General features: G+C 44.5%; 1 protein-coding gene across 2 annotated transcripts in view; it reads right to left on the reverse strand.

The window, feature by feature from the left end:
* Positions 1 to 1,057: 1,057 nt before the first annotated feature.
* Positions 1,058 to 18,086, reverse strand: part of pcdh7a (protocadherin 7a) — a 76,274-nt gene continuing 59,245 nt past the window's right edge. For both annotated transcript variants that reach the window (XM_080760359.1, XM_080760358.1), the window contains exons 5-6: positions 5,146 to 5,356; positions 1,058 to 2,576 (exon numbers count right to left, since the gene is read on the reverse strand). In XM_080760359.1, the coding sequence (XP_080616485.1) occupies positions 2,002 to 2,576; positions 5,146 to 5,356 (786 nt within the window). In that variant the 3' untranslated portion in view covers positions 1,058 to 2,001. The remainder of the gene's footprint in view (positions 2,577 to 5,145; positions 5,357 to 18,086) is intronic.

An 18,086-nucleotide genomic window follows, 5' to 3' on the forward strand; every position in this document is an offset into this window, starting at 1 on the left:
CCCTTGTTCCCACCAGTACCCACGTCCCCCATAAGTACACACATATCCAAACAGGCGTAATATCCCCCAAAAAAGGCGGATGGATTTCAACTTAAAAAAACAAGTTTAGCGTTATCTTTCTTTCATGCAGTCTTTTTTTTTGTTTCATGTCCTTTTCTTTTTTAACTGAAATTTGGTTTTTCTATGAGTCCTACTTACAGTATGTGGAATATTTCATACTCCAAAAATGTCTATCATTACATAGATGTCATCAAAAGTCCCTTTAATGTAACATCCCGTAGCAGTCAGAGAGATGAATAATTATTCAAATACTTCATGTTTAAATACTTGCTGGAGGGGAGCAGGCAAAATGCTACAGCTAGTTCTATGAGAGGAAATATGTTAAAAGTATATGGTTAAGAGCACACTACACACGTGCATATGAATTTGCACATAATCTGTGTATAGCTTTTTAGTTTGTACTTGTATTTGAATGTACATCGTTTACACTGCTGTGTTTCGTGCGTGTGTGTGTAAGTATTAGATACTTATTATTGTCATGAATAAGTATCCAACGGGAATGAACTGTGTATGTTCAGTCAACTGCACTGAGTGTATATTTGTGGTTATATGTGTGTGTGTATACCAGCGTGCATATGTGTGTGCGCGCATGTGTGCGTGTGTGTGTGTGTGTGTGTGTATGTGTGTGCGTGCAAACGTGTGTATGTGTGTGTATGTGTATGTGTGTGTGCATGAAAGAATACATTATTATGATACATGAAGATTGGATGCATCTGTTAAAATAGTACTGCAGCTGTGGTCTGCAATGGTGGACAGCAGTAGTAGTAGTAGTAGTAGTAAATAGTACACATTATATACAGACTGGATGAGAAGGCAAAGAGTTACACACAGCATTGTTTCTCATGTTGGAATACTGTGGCTTACGTTGCTGAACATTGTATGACCTTGTATTCCGAATGGTTACTGGGTTACTGTACCACAAAAAGTCTTTCTTCGTTGAAGTTAATTTAAATACTTTTTTTTGTTTGTTTTCTGTTTTCCTTTCTTTTTTTTGGAAAAATAGTTTTTTTTTCTCCCCCCACTCCTCCAGTTGATTCTTAAAGGGGAATTAACCGTTTGTACAATAATTGATATTCTCTATATTATTGGCTTGATTCTAATGACGGTGCTTGTAGCTTTGAAATCGCAGCTTGATTGAATAATACCCTCCCATCATACTCTGCTGCTGATTAGCCATTCATCATTACGAATTAGATCCGAATCCAAATACCCCCCCCACCCCCCCTCTCGCTCTGAACGCACCGTTTTGACTGGTTAAGACCACAATGGTTTCTCAGCATCAGGGTACAAATCCTGCTTCTTGTGACCTCAGCGTGTCCTGAGGTGGTTACGTTAGTATCAGACAGTGATACTACCCACTGTCTCTCTCTCTCTCTTCATTTGACATTGATCCTCTTCTGGCAGGACGTCAGGCATGCATTGGTTTCAGGTTTCAAAACAAAACAAACAAACAAGGTGAGATGAAGTTGTCCTCCTCCCATCGGAGATCGTCTCAGTTTTGTGTTTTAAATGTTGAAGATAAGGAATTGGGGAGGAGAAGGTGATGCTAGAGGTCCATGCCTGCACAACTTCCCCTAGTAGTTATAAAAAGGAGGTTATAAAGTATATATAACCAGAATGCTCTGAGAAGCTGATACATCATCGACATATGTTTGTATAAATATTAGTTAGCATCCAGCAGTTTCAAATTTGATATATGATTTTTCTTTTTGGCAAACGTCTTTCACATCTTCGTGGTTATGTTTAAAATGCCTCGCGGGCTTCCGTGACGTCTGCACACTGTTGAATGATGAATGTTCTTTTTTTTATGGATCGGATTGATCTAACACCTTTGACCCCTCCCGTTCGCGTCCATTTCTACCCTCTCAAGAGTTCAATGAACACTCTGGGATTTTAACCGGGTCGGGATCCCTAAATACATTCCAGGGTGCCCTCCCTCACTCACAGGTACACTTCGCGGCGTGACAACGTGAGGCAGGAAGAGGTCTTGTAGTCCCCGCCCGTCCGCGTCAGCGGTATGACCTCGGGGGGGTTCTGGCCGCCCTCGCCTCCGTCCTCGTCCTGGTGGCACCGTCCGAAGCCCGCGCTGCTGAACGTGTCGTAGGACGCCGAGGTCATCTTCCGGTTCAGGAGGTTGCGGTTGTGGTCGCCCATGTTCCTGTTGCCGCCCAGGCTGCCCAGAGAGTCCCCGTTGGCCATGCAGGGCGACCTCTGGCCTCCTCCTCCCACCACGCCGCCGGGCTCCGAGCTCCCGGCGCTGCCGGCGCTCTCGCTGTCGCTCTCCTGGTCCTGTCCTCCGAGGTGGCGCAGGTTGTTGTTGTCGTCTCCCGGGGGGGCGAAGGTGGAGAGCCGCCCAGGGGGGTCGTTGCTGCCGTGGCGCTGGCGTTGTTGTTGTTGTTGTTGTTGTTGGCACGGCGACGGGCGCACGGGCATCCAGCAGGTGTCCGAGTGGCCGAACTCGTCGCATTCCCTGGTGCATTTTCCTGTCAGGGTCACGTCCGGCAGCTGTCTGGCGTCTGGGACGGGAGAACAAGACACAGATAAGACGGGAGAGTTGATGACGGGACAGAAAGGCACATCATAATAAGGCACATAAATAAATCTGTAAAGGTGCATTGGGATCTGAAGATATCCTGTCTGTTTCCAGTCAATTCAATTCAATTGCTTCACAGGCCAACGTTGGTTAAAAAAAAAACCTACACAGTGGAGCTAGAAAACACCAAAGACGGCTCGGTTCAATATATTTAACATAATTTCTGCTGCTATATCGTTTATGAGCAACAAAATTTGCTCATTGTTTTCCAAATGTTTGGATGAATAAAACAACATGGACGCTGACTGTCGGGACGCGCTGCGTGGAGTCATGGGGGAGGGGAAGCGAAGGGTCTCTTCAGTTGGATTTTTCCAGCAGCGTCTCGTCTTTGCATTGACTCTGTATGTAATTATGGCACTCGAACTATCCAGATTTGAATGTAGATTAACATATACAGTAGGGGAACTCATGTGGAGGGTGTAGGTGGTGAAGGACGAGGCCGTCGAAAGGGTGGGAGGATAAAGGTAGTAGAGACCGAGGAGAGGGTAATATTTGCAGAGAGAATAGTGCTGTGGGAGCTAAATTAATTTTCAGAGATGTGCTGACAACAATCGAATAACAAATAATGTTTACTACAAATCCCAACAGTGCTCCATATGGGACCAAAGGTCCGGTCAGGTCAGGTCAACCCAAATCACTTTTCGTGCATAGATCTTTTACATGCATGGAATGGAAAATGTACATATTTTAGCATATTGGCCAATGCCTTAAAGGGACACTTCACCCTTTTTGCAAAAAAATATATGTTAATGACGTTTAGAAGCTTTAGAACACTTTCCTGGGGGTCTTTATGTGTGTAATATGTGGTTTTAGATATTTTAGATTGTAGCAGTGAGCCTATTGTCTCTGATGTCATGGACACTGGGCTCACTTCCTTCCTGGACTACATGTTGTCTCAGTAAGACAGCTCTCCCCCCTATCCACAAGGAGGAGCAGTGCACCAAATAATTATGGGAATTGTAGTCCAGGAAGGTAGTGAGACCAGTGTCCATGACATCAGAGACAACAGGCTCACTGCTACAATCTAAAATATCTAAAACCACATATTACACACATAAATAGCCCCAGGAAAGTGATCTAAAGCTTCTAAACGTCATTAACATATATTTTTTTGCAAAAAGGGTGAAGTGTCTCTTTAACCCATTTCGACCGAGAACGATTCTACAAAAAAGCTTTTCAAATCAGTTTTCTGGAAAAACCCTATGTTTCTGTCAGTGGTTCTCAAACTATTTCATCTCAAGGACCCCCAGAATGATGTGTAATTGGCCGCTGACCCCCATTTGAAAATATGTAGTTCCAGGGACCCCCCAGAAGCAAAGATTTGAGTTAAAAACGTTTGCCGTGAAAGAATATATATTCAAAGATTTGCGCCACATTTTCACGATTTTTCAACAATAGCAGACCTACAAGTCTGCCTATGAGCTTGTAGATCTGCTATTTTTAAATAGCTAAAGCATAACATAATGCTTAAAACACCAAAAAGGGTTCCGGCCCAGAATGGGTTAAAGTTAAACGTGGCGGCGCTAAAGCTTCACATGCTAATGTCTCCCAGGGTCAAGTGTCAGGGGTTAATTGATGGTCCTCTATGTAAACTAGTCAGTTACAGCATAATTATTGACAGTAAACAATGGACACAAGGACTATGATGATGATAAATGAGGCATACGTGACTTGTTTGTAGTTACAGTGCGTGCGTGCGTGCGTGCGTTGGGTGTGCGTTGGGTGTGTGTGGGTGAGAGAAAGGGAGAGAGAGAGATAAACAATCCCATATGAGGGGATGTGTGACTGACTGCTATGTATCTAGGATAACACATATCCTGTGCCAGAAACATCAACAGAAAAACAAATGAAGATTCAGTTTCAGTGACTCTTTCAGACACGGGCCGATTCGCAACATCTGCACTGCAATAATGAGGTATTGTGTTGTGCACACAACACAACAAAGGATCTCCATTTGCATTTGCGGCCAAACAAGACAAACAATTAGGATTCCTTCCCCCTCAGCTCCTTTTGCTACAGTGAAACAACCTAACATGCACACGGTGACATGGACAAGTGTGAGGCTTGAGTCAGCATGGGAAAAATATAGAGTACAATGGATTAATTAATGAATTAATGAAGGAACACGTACACACGCGTGCGTGCGTGCGTGCGTGCGTGCGTGCGTGCGTGCGTGCGTGCGTGCGTGCGCCGGCCCCACACCTTGTCATGACATTGCTTTCCTGACTTGGCATTTGTTTTGATGCCAATTGGCTGGTTCCTGTGTTTTCGTGCACTCTAATTTGTGTGTGCCTTCCTGTCCTGTCTGCATGTATCTGTGTGTTTGTATCGTGCCAAGTTATCCTCGGTACGTGTGTGTGTGTGTGTGTGTGTGTGTGTGTGTGTGTGTGTGTGCGTCAAATCCTGACCTTTGAGAGTGCCAAAATAACACCACCGATGAACACTGAGTGAGGATCATACTCCGTGTGTGTCTGTGTGCGTGCGTGCCTCACCGTTCTCCACGTGCTCCTCCTCGCCCACGCTGCCCTCGGGGGTGGTCCTCTCGTAGCCCTCCTCCGGCAGCGGGAGGGCGCCGCCGATCCGCGGCGGCCCCGACGAGCTCTTGCTGCTCGGCGTCTCCGAGTCCTCCATGCCGCTGTCATAGCAACCCCCGTCCTGAGGCTGGCTGCTGACCACGGAGAAGGTCACCCGCCGCAGGGTTCCCTGTGAGACACAACCACAATGTTATGGGATTACCGCTAATCATCAGCCGAGCTTCATGATCCCAGATTGGAAATCTCAATATGGGATTAACCAATAACCACTTAAACCCTATTTCAAAACAGCCGATCTACAGGCTCAAAACGAGGCGTAATGCGACGTGCTGTGAGCTTGGAGATTGGCTATTTTCCGCTATAATGACACGCCAGGGATTAGAGATTGCCAGGTTGAAATGGTTAATCATCTAGGCTAGCTATAGGGTTCCTAATCTCAGATTGTAAATGTGGGGGATTAGGGCGAGTGGGACCACCCGGGGTCTGCACAGACAAAACACCATTATCAGCTCATGTTTGCCTCCATGACATGAGCTAAGGAGCCGCAATGCAGGGTAAGAGTAATCAACCAATCACGGCAATGCTTCAGAGTTTTTAAACTAGATTTTTAATTTGTTTTGTGCGTTTTTAGATGACTGCTCGAGGCCAAATTGATGTTTACTTAACCCACAGCTACTGTTGGAAGAGAGTGGGCCTTGGAGACACACATGTTCTCCTCCCTGGACCGCCCCTCTCTCTCTCTCTCTCTATCTGTGCCAATGGTACGGGGCCAGTGGTAGCAGCTGGGCAATACAGTGCACAGTAATCACCACCGCCTACTTTATGAAGTGTGTTAAACCGCCTATTTGGGTTGCACGAGCTTTGGATTGGAACTCGTATTAAAGTATATTAAAGCTAATAAAAGATGAAGCCACTGACAGGGAACCAGTGGGGCCTTAAACTACAGGCTGTCACTCATGAATTAACTCGTTGTCTACTACTCACCACCGCCAGTGACAATTAAAGATAGTGATTCCACAATGACAATGGTGACTAGATTTGCTCATGTGATGCACACGCACACTCACACGCACACGCACACACACACACACACACACACACACACACACACACACACACACACACACACACACACACAGGAGAATGGTCCTCCTTACAATGTCCATTTCTCAAATTCTACCATACTTGCGGGGCCATTTGGCCCTCACAAGTACACACACACATGCACACGCACGCAGTTACAAAATGAGCTTCATGTACGTCTCAAGTTCAGTTGTACCTGCACCACATGGTCATTGGTCTAGTTAGAAGACCAGTTCCCCACGTTAATGGGCTGAGGGATATTTCTATGACCACGCAGAGGGAATATCAGCCGGTTCAGTGACTACCACATGCAGTGCCTGCAGGGATCAGGCCCATTTCTACACCACACCCCTCCTATCTCGTCTCTCTAGTCGCTCATTTATCTATAAATTACCACGCTGCCAATTCAGAACTCCCTTGAAAACAGACGCCCTGCGGAGAGACGAAATATGGGAACGGGGGGGGGGGGACACAGATTAGGAGTGAAAAAATAAAAATAAACGTCCGCACTCCAACGTCGCTTTGGGATAATCTGGGCTGACTTGGAGAAAAGTTGTGCCGAAATTCCTCTTCCTTCCTGTCGCAGCATGATACAATACAAGACAGAGAATGTTTGAGCATCTCATCCTAATGAACACGGTAGGAGACAGAGAATGTTTGAGCATCTCGTCCTAATGAACACGGTAGGAGACAGAGAATGTTTGAGCATCTCGTCCTAATGAACACGGTAGGAGACAGAGAATGTTTGAGCATCTCATCCTAATGAACACGGTAGGAGACAGAGAATGTTTGAGCATCTCGTCCTAATGAACACGGTAGGAGAGAACGGTGGGGTTCCACGAGACGGAAGCAGGGAGGGGACCGCGGTTTAATTGGGCGAGGGGGGGAAACATATGTGACGATGCATTTCTCCATGAGGTGCAGATGAAAGGAGACAGGGGGAGAGAGACAGACAGACAGACAGACAGAGAGAGAGAGAGAGAGAGCTGCTGTGTCAGCAGAAGGATGGCAAATGGAATACAAGCACCTTAACCCAACATCAAGCTATGTTTCTATGTCAGTCGTTCTTCGATTTTTCAAAAATTGCAGACCTGCAAGCTCATAGCGCGCCACTCGAGCTTGTAGATCTGCTATTTTTCAATAGCTAAAGCATAACATATATTGCCAAGACCAAAAGGGGTTAAGGAATACAAACCATTGTGTGTACACTGTTTATCAAAAGTGTAAAGCTAACGTCTCCTATATGGATGTATGTTGTATAACTATCTCCGACAGAGACAGAGACAGAGACAGACAGAAAAGTGTCTGGTTGAAAGAGAGATAATACAAAGTGTAGTGTAGTGGAAAGGTAACTACCAACCAGCTTGCATTATTTATTATTTATCAGCTGTATCTAAGCCCCGGAAAAGCACAATAAAGCACGCACATCCACTCACTGACAACCAGGTGCCGGGCCAAGGGTAGAAGAGATAGAGCAAGATAGAGTACAAGTACTTCATCAGTCTGGCGAAGAGCCGAGAGGCTCCAAACGTCACGTCCACGGTGCAACAAAGGAACCGTTAAATATACTTCTTAAGTTTGGAAGTTTTGGACCTCATCTTTCTTCCCTACTATCTAAGCACCTCCACCAAACATGAGGATGTTTCTAAACACATTGGGCGCGTTCACATTGTGCGTCCCAAACATATAGGGTCACGGCATGGACCAATTTGTCCGGGTGACAACGAGAAATAAGCATTTCACCTGCGTGAGAATGGTTGGCAATAATAAGAGAATCACAGACAGACAGACAGACAGACAGACAGAAGCATAAGAGAGACGGATGAGAAGAGCGGAAGGAGACAGAGAGACTCTCAGCAGGATTAATACAATACTGTAGGTACAGTAAGTGAATGAATATCATTGCTGTCGGACAGAAACCTTGTGTTTTTTCGTAAATGAATGCCCTAACTAACTCACCCATACAAGAGTCCCACTGAAGTATAATGAAAATAGCTGATCTACAAGCTCACAACTTGCAGACCGGGGCTATATTTTCATTATTTTAAAATGTAAAAAAAATAATAATAATACTTTAAAAAAGAAATTAGTTTGGATATACAAGGTTTCCACCCAACGCAGCGCCACTAGGAGAACACTGCAGGCTCATCCGCTGCGTGTGTGCGACGTGCGTGTGTGCGACGTGTGTGTGTGCGACGTGCGTGTGTGCGACGTGCATGTGTGCGTGCGTGCGACGTGCATGCGTGCGTGTGTGCGACGTGCATGTGTGCGTGCGTGCGACGTGCATGCGTGCGTGTGTGCGACGTGTGTGTGTGCGACGTGCATGTGTGCGTGCGTGCGACGTGCATGCGTGCGTGTGTGCGACGTGCGTGCGAGGTGATTGCAGAGCATGAGAGACGGCTCGCTGCCAGTCAGCCTTTCTGCGTTTCTCTTACACGGAACTGTTCAATTCAGCAGAGATCCTGCCTAATTCAATTTTCATTTTTTTTTCCTCCCGGTCTCTTCCATAACACCCCCTCACCCCACCCCACCCCCCTCCCCCCGGCTCTGGTAATGCTATTTTCTGTCTACCCCCCGCTACAGTAACACCCCACCCCCCACCGCACCTCTCCCACTCTCCGTGGGTCCCTTTCCTTCTCACACAGCCCTGTTACTTTCTTCTCTCATGCTGTCCATCCAGAGAGAGAGAGAGAGATGGCAGGGGGGGCCCTACCATTTCTCTCTCTCTATCTCTCTCTCCCCATCTCACTCTGTCTCTCTCTCTCCCTCTCTCTCTCTCCCCATCTCCTTCTCTGTCTCTCTCTCCATCTCCCTCTGTGTCTCTCTTCTAGTCAGCTGTATGATGTAGCGATCGATGTGACGTCCTTGACCTCGTTATGAGTGCCACTACTCTTGCCAACAGCGTGCTTTATTGACCCATAACTCCTGTACACTTTCTATACTCCCCTTTCATCTCCCTCTTTCCGGCACGCTCACTTTTCTGATCGCCCATAAACCTGATCTCTCCACTTTGGGTCGGAATTCATACGGGTGGTGGTGGGGGGGGGCAGCCGGGCGGACGGACTTCTCGATACATGCTAATACCGCTGGCCGTCCATATATCCTGCACATAAACTCCTGTTTCGCCGTATTCCCCTCAAATTGGCTTTATTATCCGCCTTCATTGGCCACAGCTGTGTGCCTGAGTTATTGTGCCTATTGTGCTTATTGTGCGGCGGGGGGCGGCTCGTTGTGAGCTTGTAGAACGGATGTTTTCGGTGAGCGCAAAATACAGAAAATATCCGTTCCACAAGGACCGGTGCAACCGATATATATGAATAAGGCTTAAAGCCTGTGCTGCATTGTAAGCATCGCCGTTCTGTTCAGAACTATATGTTCCGTGGTCTTTTCAATGCTGTGGTAAAGTGTTGTGTATTTATGTCACTCAGTCGTATTATTATGCACATATATATTGGGTTTTATGACTCCACTGCAAAGCAAATTTCCAATTTAAGACGATAGTTTATATTTTGCTACTGGGACAAGTTTCACACAAGTATACCAAAGCGCAGAATGCACCTGAATGTGTGTGCTTGGGTGTGTGTGTGTGTGTGTGTGTGTGTGTGTGTGTGTGTGTGCTTGTGTGTGTGTGTGTGTGCGTGCGTGCTCTCCTGTTCATCTGAGGTGTTATGAGGATCGGCTATCAATAAAGTGCCTTTGGCAGTTAAACAAACACACACACACACACACACACACACACACACACACATACACACACACACACACACACACACACACACACACACACAAGCGCGCGTTGATGCATGTCCACATGCTGACTTGGCTGAGGTCCAGCGTGGCCTATGAATTCAATTCATGCCTGATGGAGTATTAATTGAGTTTAACACAAGACATAAAAAACCTTCCCCTTAATCTGTCACGGACCATTACAATTAAGTAGCGACATGGGAGCTTCAGTGGGCTGCACAGCACTCTGTGTGTAGCGTGTGCATAGCGTGTGCACATGTACACATTCTACATGTGTGTAGAAAGTATACAGGGTTGTCCCTGGGGCCGATCACGTCATTTTCAAATCGGGAGCCAAAAAACGTGATCGGGACATCCCTAGTATCAATATCATCCATATCATGATATTAGACTGGATATTGTCTGTGATTTTGGATTATTGTACGGCAAAATACAAAACATTTTTTTTTGTTTGGGGTCCCTTTAGACGAGAACGGCGTTTTCAGGACGTGAAAACACAACAAAATGAAAACACCTTCCCGAGTGGACGTCTTTGAAAATGCTGACTCCTCCCATCTCCATGGAAACGGGAAAAGCGATGAATATGCAAAACTTGTGACATCATGGCTCACGTGGGCTCACAGCGCTTATGTTATGATATGTGGAGTTCCTAAAATGAGTGAGCACTCCCTCGCCCCGCTCATCCTACGAATACAGATGTAGCGACTAGTAGCGAAGGTGAATGTTTACCATGATGTAGCCAAACAGTATGATAGGAAGTGATACGTTCTTCTTGTACATGGGTGACTGGTCTATCTGGCAGTCCGTCACTGCCACCTAGCGACGTGGCATGCACACTACAGCGTGTTCATCAATGTTGCGTTTCCATGTAAAAACAAATTCATACAAAACTCTGCACCGTTGAGCCAGCTCTCTGCCTCTGCTGGCATTGTCTCTATTGTGTGTGCACTGTGTATACAGCCCCAAGAAACTGGGCCTTTTCCTTCATGTCTTAGCAATTATTCTAGTTCTCTGTTCGATTTAGTGTAGCACAGTGGTTCTCAATTTGTAAATGTACGCCATACATGTGTCGTTTACGTCATATTGTCTCTTTATTGTTAATGGCGTTTAGGTGATGTAAAACAAACGGTGCCAAAACACAAACATTAATCATCATGAGTTAGACTTTAATATATTAGCACCCCTCACTTGACACGGGTGTGATCTTTTTTAACTTCAAGGACCTGTGTTACACACCTGTAAGGGGCAATTTGGATGACCACACTCTGCGACCCACCTAGTCAACATGCACAATATCAGCACCCTGACTCTGTTTGACCAGAACATAGAGCTTTAATTAGTATAATTGTTAAGACCTGTGAAGGACGAGGCCCAATGACTTTCCAATATGGCTGCCGTGCATAGAGCCTATTAGATTCATCCATCTTCGTCCATTTATCCCGAGTCGGGTCGCAAAGCTAGCAGTTCCAGCAGAGAATCCCAGACTAGCCTTTCCTCCGGCAACATTAGCAGAGAATCCCAGACTAGCCTTTCCTCCGGCAACATTAGCAGAGAATCCCAGACTAGCCTTTCCTCTGACAACATTAGCAGAGAATCCCAGACTAGCCTTTCCTCCGGCAACATTAGCAGAGAATCCCAGACTAGCCTTTCCTCTGACAACATTAGCAGAGAATCCCAGACTAGCCTTTCCTCTGATAACATTAGCAGAGAATCCCAGACTAGCCTTTCCTCTGACAACATTAGCAGAGAATCCCAGACTAGCCTTTCCTCTGATAACATTAGCAGAGAATCCCAGACTAGCCTTTCCTCCGGCAACATTAGCAGAGAATCCCAGACTAGCCTTTCCTCCGGCAACATTAGCCAGCTCCAGCTGGGGGATCCTGGGGTGTTTCCATGCAGGCCAGATATAATTCCTTCACTTGGTCTGCCCCGTGGTCTCTTCCCTGCTGGGCGTGCCTGGACAAGCTCCCTGGGGAGGCGCCCAGGAGGCATTCCTTACAAGATGCCCAAAACCTCCTCGACTGTCTCCTTTCTATTTAAAGGAGCTGTGACTCTACTTTGATTCTCTCACGGATGACTGAGCCACCCATATGGACCGCTTTTATCCGTGATCTTGTACTTTCGGTCGTGGCCCACATTCCATGAACACAGGTGAGAAATCAGTAGTAGAGCGAATAAGCTACATCAGTCCTTGTCTCGGAAATCTGATGAATTGGTCGACCCACTAATGAGTGAAATGCATTCGAGGATGGAGAGAGTCTGACTTGAGTGACAGATTTCACAGAAAATGTTAATAAACAGCTTACATTTGGGAAAAGTGAAAAATGTGCTGCATATTGAGCTCGGCAAGTCTACCTTTTACGTAATTAGAAAAGGGAAATGATTCATTGAGCATTCATTTCATAATTTTCTGAAGCGTTTCTGTGAAATGTTACCTTGCCAATTTTATAACCAAGGATAACATTATGCAAAACATTTTATATAATTATTCAGTGGAATTCTTTTCAATATTAAGCGTATAGTCTCAATGTGGAAATTCAAACACACCAATGCAACGGAGGAGAGTTGGAGGACGGAGTTTTGGATCAACAAATTCACACAGGATTCCCTGTGTGATTTTGCAGATTTTTTGAATGCACATTCTGGTCAAACAGAGTCAGGGTGCTGCTATTGTGCATGTTGGCTCACTGGAAACACTCTGCGACACCAGCGGGTCTCAAAGTGTCCTTGAGGGTGTTCCAAGTGACCTCTTAGAGGTGTGTAACTCTGAGGGTGTACAGATGGAACCAAGTGGACCCTTCCATTTGTACATTCTCAAGAGTTATGGGGCTCCTTGAAATGAAAATGTTTGAGAACCACTCTAAACTAAACGGAACAGAGCCTTAATTAGTATCATCGGTAACACCTTAAGGAAGTCGGAAAAGCCCCGGGGGTATAGGAAGAGTTATTTCCAAAATGGCGTATATGTGCATACAGCCTATTCCGAAGCGGTGGTTGTTTTACCTCCTGAGTAAAGGCAAACTCACTGCAGTCATCACAGTTATATGTTTGATGACATCGTTGGAGTTGAACGCGAGGGCCTGAGTAATGGCTGCTCATATTGAATGCACTAGTTTAATGTCAAGGGGATAATATTGGCTCAACTGGTGAATTGTTATCTGTAGTGTTGTGACACATTATCCAGCGCCTCAAAATATGTTACTCATTTACACATAATGTGTGTTTAATTAAGCGACAACTATTTTTGTTAATACACGTCGCTTTGTTGGGCGAATGCAGTTTATCTCCCGCCATTTGTTTTGTTTTTTTTAGTTTTTCTCATCTGGGAAACGGCTGTGACAGGGACTAATTAATTACAGGATTTTACATACAAATACCAACTGTTCATTTTGATTAGATTTTTTTGTATATTTTTTTATCCCACGACACCAAATGCCTGTAATCCTGGGCGCTATAGGCTACTATAGTATATAGCTATTAATGATGGATGGATGATGGGTCCTGGGACCCCCAGGGGCCCTCGAGGAGGTTCCAGGGGGGTCCTCAGCTAAATGTGTTAATAGCATCCAAATCGCTTAACCACTTTAACTGTATTTTTATACTTAATCCACATATTTTCGGCGCGACACGGCCAGTGTCAGTGCAACTAAGTATAAACCAGGTGCATTAAGCGGGTCGTTTGGAGCCGATCTATGTATGGTGGATCAAACAGAGATGATTGGACTGACCTCAGTAGAGCTCCATTCCTCTGAATCTACCGCAGAGTAAACACATGCTGTTCCCATTAAAGCTTTCATTTCATGGCTTCAGGTTGTTACTGTGTGTGAGACTGTGTGTGTGAGTGTGACTACTGTGTGTGTGTGTGTGTGTGTGTGTGTGTGTGTGTGTGTGTGTGTGTGTGTGCACGCGTGTGAGTGTGCAGTGAGTGAGGGGCCGGATGCACCTGTGTATTTTGTGTTTTATGAATTTGTATGAGTGTGATACCTTGTGGAATATGCAATGTTGTCGTGTCTGAATCTGAGATGAGCACACACAGACACACACACACACACACACACACACACACACACACATGCGTGTTTGTGTGGCTGTGATGTGTGCAGGTACAGCAGTATGGCTGCGTGAGCACAGGTCAGCCCAGTCGTCAAGGTAATTAGTGTGTAAACCTCCTCGCTGTCGGTTCAAAGAGAATTAACGAGCTCTGGTTAATTAACAGTCTCCCTGTCTCCTCGTTACATGTGTATGCATATTCAACGCACACACGCACGCACGCACGCACGCACACGCACACACACACACACACACACACACACACACACACACACACACACACACACACACGTAAGTGTGTTTGTGTACATGCGACATATGCACAGTCAATTGTGTACTACCTGCACCTGTGTGTGTGTGTGTGTGTGTGTGTGTGTGTGTGTGTGTGTGTGTGTGTGTGTTTGTGTGTGTGTTTGTGTGTGTGTGTGTGTGTGTGTGTGTGTGTGTGTGTGTGTGTGTGTGTGTGTGTGTGTGTGTGTGTGCGTGCGTGTGCGCGTGCATAATACATGTGTGCAGAACGGTTTGACATAATGTGGAATATGCATAAACCACAACTACAAATACTGTTCTAGAATCGCAGCAACATTCATCCTTGGCTTCTTTCTACTATCTCTCAGGTAAGGCGTGGGTACGTGCGCAGTTTGTGGTGGCGGTGAGGAAGGGACAGCAGTATAACAGTTAATTATATTATTCATTCGTTTGCAGCATGATACTGAGGTTTTATATGTATATTACAAAAATACTGGGCTATAATAAGCCCAATAAATAACCTTGAGCGTAATTGTTGCTTGTTGGTAGACCGTGATTTAAATAATGCTGCAATTAGCCCATTTAGACCTAACGCCGATCCTAAAAGCAAATGTCTTCTGAATCCTAAAAAAGAATTCTGTATCTACAGTATGTCAGTGGTGCTCAAAAGTATTTCATGTTTTTTTGTTCCCAAGCCAGAAGCAAATATGTGAGTTTAAAAAACGTTCATGGGAAACAATACATATTCAAAGATTTGCACACGTTTTCACAATAATAATAAAAAAATAGCAGATCTACAAGCTCGTAGCGCGGCACTCGGTGCCGCGCTATGAGCTTGTAGATCTGCTATTTTTCAACAGCTAAAGCTTAAAATAATGGTTAAAGTGGTTAAAAGCTATGAGGCGACACAGATGCGTTCCAGGTATCAATGGATTAGAGATGCAATTCCTGCCACTGCCACACATGTATTTGTTGTTCACTGATGGGGTGTTGTACTTGCCACTAGTCACTTTGCATGTAAGTAGAATGATTATTTCATGCATAATCCATTACTGACAAGAGGGTGGATTTCACTACAAGACAGACCACTTTAACATAACATGCAAATGCTCGCAATTTAATAAACACAGTTAATAGCATGACCAATACTCAGTATTCAGTGCGTTTCACTGAATCTCGCCTTGTGTTCTTTTACAAAGAGTTGGTGACTCAATAGAATGTCTCCATGACAGCCATTTACGACGCAAAGTATGAACTGTAAAGTGATATCGCTATACTCCACTACGGCAACCAGACCACACAACGGAACACAATATAACATAAAGTATGAACTGTAAAGTGATATCGCTATACTCCACTACGGCAACCAGACCACACAACGGAACACAATATAACATAAAGTATGAACTGTAAAGTGATATCGCTATACTCCACTACGGCAACCAGACCACACAACGGAACATAATATGAGTTTGTTGGCACTATAATGTGCATCTGCAGAAACGTATCTGGAGTAGTTGTGTAAAAAATGGAACTTTGTTCCTTCATTTGTGCAGTAACTCAGTTTATAAATAACGTTGAGCTTGACCAATGTGTAGGCTGTTCAAATGTGTGCATTAGTGCAAGAAGCGTACGTGTGTTTGAATAGATACAGTACAGTGCACAGTTCCCGTACCGTGTAAGTAAATTCAAGAAGTGTATTTAAATATAAATTCATATACGTATACAGTATATGTATGCACTGTAATAACTGTAAACTAATTATTGACCAATTTTAAAGAATGGATGTGTTTTTCTCTCGAATCTACTTCTCTCACTTTTTTCGTGTTAGCGTATAATAAGTCACACACATAATCATGTGCAACAATGCACTTGCAATGCGATTAGTTTGTAAATACATCAAAGAAGCGATTATAATCGATTATAATCTGTAATGGATAAAGCCTTGGCCTGGAAGAGAGGTCATCAGGTGGTCCCCAACCTTCTTAGAGTGTTTCGACCCTTAACCCATTCTGGGAGGGAACCCCTTTTGGTGTTTTAAGCATTATCTTATACTTTAGCTATTGAAAAATATCTGATCTACAAGCTCATAGCGCGGCACCGAGTGCTGCGCTATGAGCTTGTAGGTCTGCTATTTTTTTTTAATCGTGAAAATGCTGTGCAAATCTTTGAATATATATTCTTTCAGAGCAAACATTTTTAACACAAATCTTTGCTTCTGGGAGGGTCCATGGTACTACATATTTTCAGATAGGCGTTGGCAGCCAATTACATATGATATTTGGGGTCCTTGACATGAAATAGTTTGAGCACCACTGACATAGAAACAAATGATGTTTTAGAAGACATTTGTAGAATCGAACTTATAGGTCTAAATGCCCCTCTCCTCCAGTCTTCCAGCTATTGTCCGTTCTCTATGCCAGAGCCAACAGGAGGCTCAACCTGCCTTGTGTTGTTCTTGGGGGATTGCATTACAGTGTGTGAGATTATTGCACCTATAAAGCAGTGGTTCCAAACGTTTTAGCTGAAGACCCAAAAGAGAGATTAGACATTCGCCCGGGACCCAAACTAGTGAAAAAAGCACATCTACAAGCTCGGCGCGGCTTTACACCGCGTTGTAAGTTTGTAAATCGGCTATTTTCAGTACATCTTAAACATATGTTTATGGAATTTTGTTTCATTTCTTTCAATTCTTCATGAAATTACTGATAAAACAAGTCATTGAATTTTGTTTCATTCAATTCATGAAAATCTTAGCTTTTTTGGGAATGATTCTTGAAAATGCCTTGATATGGTAATAATTCAAAACAAAATGTAGGAAACAAAAGATAAAAAGGACCCATAAAAATTGGTCCGCGACTCAACCAGTGCTCTAAAAGAGTGCCATGGTGGGCTCATGTTGGTCTATTCTGGGTCGGACATCTTCTCTGGTGTAGAATAGGTAAGATACTGCATCATGTACAATAACAAAGCAGTGAAATACAGGCTTCTCAAACTTCAAAGTGGTCCACATTACGGCTCTGGGAAGCTCCTTGCTGGAAACAAGTGAAGCAGACAGTAGAAAATAATGTGTCATGGCCATGGCATGGTGCAATATGCTGCAGTGTGCTCCACACACACACGGTGCATGAGAGTGGGCGTGCATGCATGGTGACTTTCGGTGCGCTGCGCTTATCAGGTGCACCGTGCACAATTAATGGCTGCATTTGTTACTGTCAATATTATAAGCGCGTAAAGATGCAGGTGACAAAGCGTACAGATGGCTGCATAACACATGCCGTGTTTTTTACAGATCAGTATTCACCCTCGGGGAGAATGATTGCATGACGAGCTGTACATTAACCCATTTAGACCTGCGGACGCATCTGTGTCGCCGTAGCGTTTTAATCACTTTGAGCTTATTTAGAACTTTAGCTGTTGAAAAATATATTCAAATTCTTTGAATATATATTCTTTCAGTGAACGTTTTTAACTCAAATCTTTGCTTGATTTGGGGGGGGGGGGGTCCAAATACATCCTTGACATGAAATAGCCTGAGAACCACCGATATAGAAGCATACGTAGGTCTGTCAGAAAACTGTCAGGCTTTTTTTTAGAAGACATTTTGTAGAATCTGTTCTCCGATCTGAATGGCTTAAACACTGAACTCAAACCCTATACTGTATATATGTACGGTAATTAGTCCTCCAGGGCTCTATAACAGTATATTCCCCTCTGAACCACATATCCTGGGTGAAAATAGCTACATCTACAGCACAAGATCTCTCTTG

Source organism: Protomyctophum bolini (genome assembly GCF_963924005.1).
Source record: "Protomyctophum bolini genome assembly, chromosome: 3".
NCBI classification, from domain to species: domain Eukaryota; kingdom Metazoa; phylum Chordata; class Actinopteri; order Myctophiformes; family Myctophidae; genus Protomyctophum; species Protomyctophum bolini.